At 37.5% G+C, this 6,847-nt stretch overlaps 1 protein-coding gene across 1 annotated transcript; it reads right to left on the bottom strand.

Annotated features, from left to right (window-relative positions):
* Window positions 1–3,385: 3,385 nt before the first annotated feature.
* On the bottom strand, window positions 3,386–5,477 carry LOC132513337 (major facilitator superfamily domain-containing protein 1-like). The gene is given in 3 exon segments (XM_060137572.1): window positions 3,386–4,260; window positions 4,262–4,445; window positions 4,447–5,477. Coding segments are annotated over 3 exon segments (1,371 nt in total). The 5' UTR covers window positions 5,469–5,477; the 3' UTR covers window positions 3,386–4,095.
* Between the last annotated feature and the right edge of the window lie 1,370 nt (window positions 5,478–6,847).

Genomic DNA, 6,847 nt, shown 5'->3' on the forward strand with positions numbered 1-6,847 from the left:
TATGTGGAATCTAAGGAAGCCGAACTCATAGAAACAGAGAGTAGATTGGTGATTACCAGGGGTGGGGTGGGGGAAATGAAGAGATGTTGGTCAAAGGGGTACAAACTTCCAGTTATAAGATGAATACGTTCTTGGGATCTAATATTACAACAGGGTGATTATAGTTAATAATACTGTAGTATGTACTTGAAAGTTGCTAATCTCCTAAATCTTAAATGTTCTAACCTTAAAAAATAAACGGTAATTATGTGACATCATGCAGGTGTTAGATAACCTATCATGGTAATCATTTTGCAATACACAAGTGCATCAAATCAACATGTTGTACATCCTAAACTTACACAATGTTATATGTCAATTATATCTAAATAAAGTTGGTGGGGGGAAGTCATTATCTCTGAGGAATGAAGTTTAGCAAACACCTGCACCTCTCTTATTCCTCCTGTTGAATTCAAATAAAATTTAATGAGTTTATTTGAAATTTGCATGCACAGTATAATCCTATTTTTGTAAGAATTTTCGCTATTCTTCCAGATATCCTTCTCTCCATATCTATTAATAAGATATCTGGAATGAAAAAATTAATTATACTATAGTTTCATTCCATTTAGTAAGAAAATTTTTATTTCTTCTTTGTATTTTGGATGAGTTCATTTCTTTTTTGTACTTCTCTAAGTTTGACCATGTATAATTTATTAAAAAATTAACATCATTAACATAAGAGGCACAGATAACATTTTATTTTAAACAATTATTTTCATGCTTGAACATTTATCTCAATGAGGTTTTAAGTTGTTTTTGCTCTTCTGCATGTTTTAAGGGAGTTTTACTTTGTTGTTACTTTTCTACATTTACTTTTAATTTTACACCATTAATTTAAAAAGAAAGTGATTATTGTTAAAAAGGGAGATGTATAATATAATGTGTAGTACAGAAAATATTTTCATTCTTGAAATTGATGAGGAATCTAATGGTGCCTAAACATTTCTAAATATAACTTCCATTTTATCATATAATACTATAATTTTCTAATAGCTACTAATTTCTTTGCAAAAGTAATCTAGGTTATTGGTCACAATGACTATTTTAATTCACTGGGATACTTATGATTTGTGAAGGAAATATCTTAATATTCCTTAGAACACTGACAGGATATACATTTATTATTTCAAAATAAGAATAAGATAACATCAGAAGAAAATGGAAAATCCTGAAGGTAAAACAAGATGAAACAGACTTTGACATCTGAAAGTGATCAGTGCGAGAGAAATAAAGTAAAATAGATATTCTTTTCACTGTCATCCATACTGTTATGTGAGAAAGACCAGAGAGTGTACAGATTTTTTAAAAAGAAAAGTAGAAGAAAATTCCCCTTCTACTGACTTCTGAGTAGCTCTGTGAGCTTCAGGCTAACCAGTGAATCCAAATCTAAACAGCATGGCAGGAGAAGATGGCTGGTTTCTAAACTATAGATGAATGGGACAGTGGGCAAGCCTACTGCTCATCCACTCCTGTGGCCCAGCAAAGACCACTTGCCCTATGACTATATTCTCAGACAACAAAATATCCCTTCCTGGGTCAAACGAAGCTATTAAGACATTAGCAGTATGGTTTTTGAAGATGAACAGCATGTTAAAAGGGTAAAAATCTATTATGATTGCAAAATTGCCTGGAGCAAAGTGAGAATAGAACTTTCGAACTCCCTAACCTCATGCAGTGACCATCTTGCCAAATGGTAGTTCTCTTTCTAGTTAGATGGCCCAGCAGCTATCCCAGAAATAAAAAGCCCTTAAGAAACCTGATAAAACATTCAGCTGCCATTTCAAATTTCTGAGGGAAAAATAAGCACAACTGACAGGCAAACCTAAATTTTGCAAAGACAAAAACCATTAGACTTTATCAAATTAATGAATCAGCTCCTTGGCAACATCACTGAACTCCATCTCACTAAAGCTGAGACATAGCTACAAAAATCTATTTTGATGTTAGGAGATCTTCATATAAGCACAGAATTAACATCATCAGATTGACTCACGTACTTCTAAATCATTAATAAACAAAATCTTAGACTATGAATAGACAAATAAAACTCTTCTAGAGAGAATGTTTAATCTTCACATTTTTCCACTCGTCCCTTGCCAAGACACAATGATGAGAAAAAGAGGCACAGTGTAATTGTGAGACAAAAATGCAGGAAAACACACTAATTAGGACTAGGGCAAAGATGATTCTGGCTGTGAAAATATGAATTGAAGAATATTCTCAAAACTTTGCTCATTTTTAAAATGAGTGTAATAAAAAAATGCAAGTCAAGCTAATAGAGTTCACTCGTTCTGCTGTGTAGCTGGTGTTCGGGTAGGAGTGATTTATGAGAAGCATACCAATTGCACATAAATGTATCCTTCCAAAAATGCTTCGGAAAGCTATGAAGGACTTTGAACATGGTCCTCCAGATTTTCAAAATCTCAACCCCAAGTACAGAATCTGCTAAACAAATCCAGTTGGATTTCCTGAGACTTTTATTGGGTTAGCCTCAGGCACCTGTGGAAGAAAGCAGTCAGACTCTAAGTGCCTTCAGCCCAAGCCTGTGCTTGCATATTTTGTTTGCTTTTGAGTTCAGTGCCCATAGTAGACATTTAGTAAATCTTTGTCAAAGGAAGGACAAAATAAGGAAGTAAAGATGGAAAGTAGGGAGGGAGAGATGGAGGAAGGAAGAAAAGAAGAATGGAAGGGAAAGAAGGAATCTCTTAAGGAATCTGAAGAGCAAAGCCATGTTCAATTCCCTGAGAACTGCTCAGAAATGACGTGTCATTTACATACATCTAAATACAAACTGATGAAATGCGAGGAAAGGAGGATGAAACACATCAATTAAATGGCTCTATAAAGTGGGAAGCTGATACTGCCACCAGAGGAATCGTAAGTGTACAATTTCTGGGGCATGCTACTTCTCCAAGTTGTGTCATCCCAATAGGAAGCCTCAATACTGGCAATGAAGACCCTGAAACATATGTTTGACTAGGTCTCCATATTGAAAAATAAATCAAGTCCAAAATAAAAATATATTCATCCAGTCATCCAAAAGCCAATGCCGTAATGCAATTTGTAAACAACCGTGGAGACTCAATCTTGTCTTTCTGGTTCCAGGCTGTAGCAATGCCTAGGGAATCTGTATGTAGAAGGAGACGTCTTAATTGTGAGAAATTTTTATTTGTCAAAAATCACAAATATTAATTTAAATAGAATATTTTAAAAACTTAATTCCTAGGGGCAGGCAGAATATACAAGGAAATAAAACTACAGTGTTTTACTAAAAGAAACAGGAGAGAGGAACTAAATTTTTGGGCATGGAGATGGCAGACTAGATTTCTGCAAACTTTTTTTTTTTCTCCTCTTGAAGTGTTTTTATTTAACCTTGTAGATACGCAATTATCATCATTTACAGGACGTTTTTTAGTAATTAATTGGACTATTAAGAAAAACCGTACAGAAAGTTTGTACCACAAAATTATGTCCCTAAGGGATTAGGGTCCTCATTAACAGAGAAATAAAGAAGCTCAAAAGGGTCACTGCTCAGCAACCTCTGGTAACTAAAGAGAGCAGAACACAATCTGCTATTTGTGGAAATGAGACTTCATAAAAATATCTTTCAAATATTCCCTATTACAAAAGGGAATGCCTATTAAAATGCTATTGTTTATTCTATATAAAATATCCTTTCTAATCCCTCAAAAGCTTTTTTTTTTGTTTTAAGATTAAAGGCCATATCCCTAAGATACACTTTGTGAAAATTATCTCAATACAAGATCTAAAGATTTCCATTATTTACTGTCCTTACTCAAAATCACCTGCATGTAGCAGATGCAATTTTCTAAACTTCATCATTGATGAGCCTATTCCAAAGCAGAATTCTTCAGCAATACAAAAGACACAGGCTAAAATAGTCCTCACAGTTATACTTTAAAATAGATATATTCAAAATATAATAATTCTCCAGACCATTATTTTTCCTAACGACTAAACTCTAAATTAAAAGAAAAAAAAAATTGGAGGTTTTCAAACCAATGATGTGTGCAGCCCATTCTCATGACACAGTCATTTAAACTTCTCACTCTGCATGAGAAAGTTTTTTATTTCTTCCCTTTGTCTTGCAGAATAATTTAGGTTCCCACCTTGGCCACGATTCACCCACTGGAGTAAGACCACAGATAAAAGTGAGAAAGAAACACAGGCAATGAAGAAAACTTCTAAAAACAGATATTCCCCAAGTATCCAATATCATGCCAGCAATGATGGAAATGACTGCCAACCCAAGATTCTGAATGGACCGCATGAAGCCATATGCAGCTCCCAGTTGATGTTCGGGAACTACAAACACCACCATTGGCCACAATGCACAGGCAAGCAATGAGTAGGAGAGTCCCAGGAGACACACAGCAACCCACCACTGCACACAGAACCCAGATGATGTTCTTTCCTGTTTTATCCACCAGAAGCCCAAATATTGGGGACATGGGAGCTGATATTACATATACAATACTGTTAACAGCACTCGCTGCCTGGGAGGAAAATCCAAATTTCTCTGTAAAGAAAACTTTCCCAAGTCCAATGAACGGGAACACAGCAACATAACAGCCGACACAGATGATGAATATGAGCCACAGGGGGAAGGAGAGGTCCTTCACATCAGTTAACTTGATAACTTCACCCGTTTTTCCTTGCTCTTTACGAAGGATTCGTTCTGCTCTCTGATCCAAGTAAGCAAGGGCCAAGGCACAGACTAGTGAAAGAAGACATGTTATACCCCCGATCGTAAGTGTGACCCCAAGGGTTGTGTGACCAGCAGAACCCAACGAAGCTTCAACCTTAGAATACAGCCACCCCATGAGGTTCATGTTTACTGTACTTCCAATTCTAGCCATGCTAAGCTGGAGTCCAAACACCAAGTTGAATTCTTTGCCTTTAAACCAACTCACAGCATATGTATTCTGGGCAACTGCTAAGGACTCCCCACCAATCCCAAACACAAACTTTCCAAATTCCATCAGCCAAAAAGCACGAAATATTCCACCCAGAGCAAAAACAACCTGTCCAACGCAAACAAAGCAACTAAAAATAATGGTGCCCCATCGTATTCCAAATACGCGGTCTACCAAAAAGCCACCAGAGAAACACAAAACTACATTGGGCCAAGAATACCAGGCATACAGCAGCATGAATTTCGTGGTACTCACCTGCATATCCCGTTTAACCTGAGTCTGAAGGGCAGCAGGATTATCATAGCAAAAATAGCCGCCGAAACCAAGGAAGCATATCAGCAACTGTGCCAAGAGCCGGTGCGCCAGGCGACTGGTGTCACAGAGGGCCGGCAGCGCCCCGGGGGCAGGGGGTGTAACGGGGGCGCCTCTGCCGGCCTCGTTGGCGCCGCCAGGCAGCGACGCCCTCGCTTCCTCCTCCTCCTCCTCCATCGGGCCGACAGGAGACCGAGAGACGACCGTCTGGCAAACTTTTATATGCTCTTAGAAATGCCATTCTCCATTTCAGTTCCTCAGTTTCTTAATTATCATTTTATATTCTCCAAGCACATACCATCTGATAACTTGGAAGAGGAAGGTTACAACTTTGATAACAAAAAGAAGTCAATCTAAAATGAAACACCACTTAAAACACAACACAATGAAGTGGAAAATTCTCATTGAGACATATTAGCTTACAGACCCCTTTTTCCTCAATATATTTGGAAAAGAATATTCAATGTCCACCTTGTTGATTTCCCTCTCTGCTAGGAATTAGCTTTATAGTATTTGTAAACTTGCTAATTTACTCCAAAGCCACAGGAAGTTTTTTTTTAATGACATCAATAGCACAAAATCTCATTAAAAGTAACAATTTTGTTCAACCAACATTTTTTTTTTCCATTTCTACTTAGGTAGTTTACAGTACACTTGAAAATCAGTACTGTTAGCAGGGATATGGGAATGGATTGATGAGTGTGCTACAAGACAAATGACTGATTTTTTTCCCATCTATACTCAGCACTGCAGTAGCAAGGCCATTAGTCCGTACCCAGAGTCTCTTTATGGCTATGAGGAAACTTGGGAGAAAGAAACTATCATCACCTTCAGTGAAGACAAGGAGAACCATGCCAATATCAATCCCAGTTCCCATTAGGCTAATATGGCAGCACTGAGACCACACATTTAGAAAGTCTCCACTTTGTCTTGAATTGCACAGGTGACCATTATGAGCTTAAAATGTGTCACTCAACCCTAGGGTCCATGACCAGACAGTGTAACTGTCGTGGATGGTGTTAAACTATGAAATTTGTACCAACTATCATCATCTGAATAAATACCTTCGAATCCTGCTGAGCCCAAAAATCCCATACACTTGACATAAAATACGTAGAGAACTGAAGTGAAAATGCCCTCAACTTACTAAGTATTCTCTGATTAGCCTAAATTAACACTTCCGCCTGTTCTTGGCTTTAAAGAGAACTCTTTCAGAGTTTGCCTATTCAGATCCAGCATTAGTATTTGAAATTTTGCCTAATTTCTCCCTGCAACTCACTTCCCTTTGCTCCCCAAACACTACTCTCACTTGACTTTTCTCCTGCAGTCCTCCACACTCCTTTGTGATTCCCTCTCTTGTTCTGACAGATTGGTAAATTTCTGTCTACACCAGGATTCTATCTTAACATCTCTACTCACTCTACGTTCTTTAGTAATTATATCCATAGGCTAGCTTTGAAATGCCCTCTGCATAATTATGAACCTCACTTTCTATTTGCAGCCTGACCTCTCTGCTGCACTCCAGACCTGTGTATTCAGTACAGCTCTTAGACGTT

The sequence above is a fragment of the Lagenorhynchus albirostris genome, chromosome X, assembly GCF_949774975.1.
Source record: "Lagenorhynchus albirostris chromosome X, mLagAlb1.1, whole genome shotgun sequence".
NCBI classification, from domain to species: Eukaryota; Metazoa; Chordata; class Mammalia; order Artiodactyla; family Delphinidae; genus Lagenorhynchus; species Lagenorhynchus albirostris.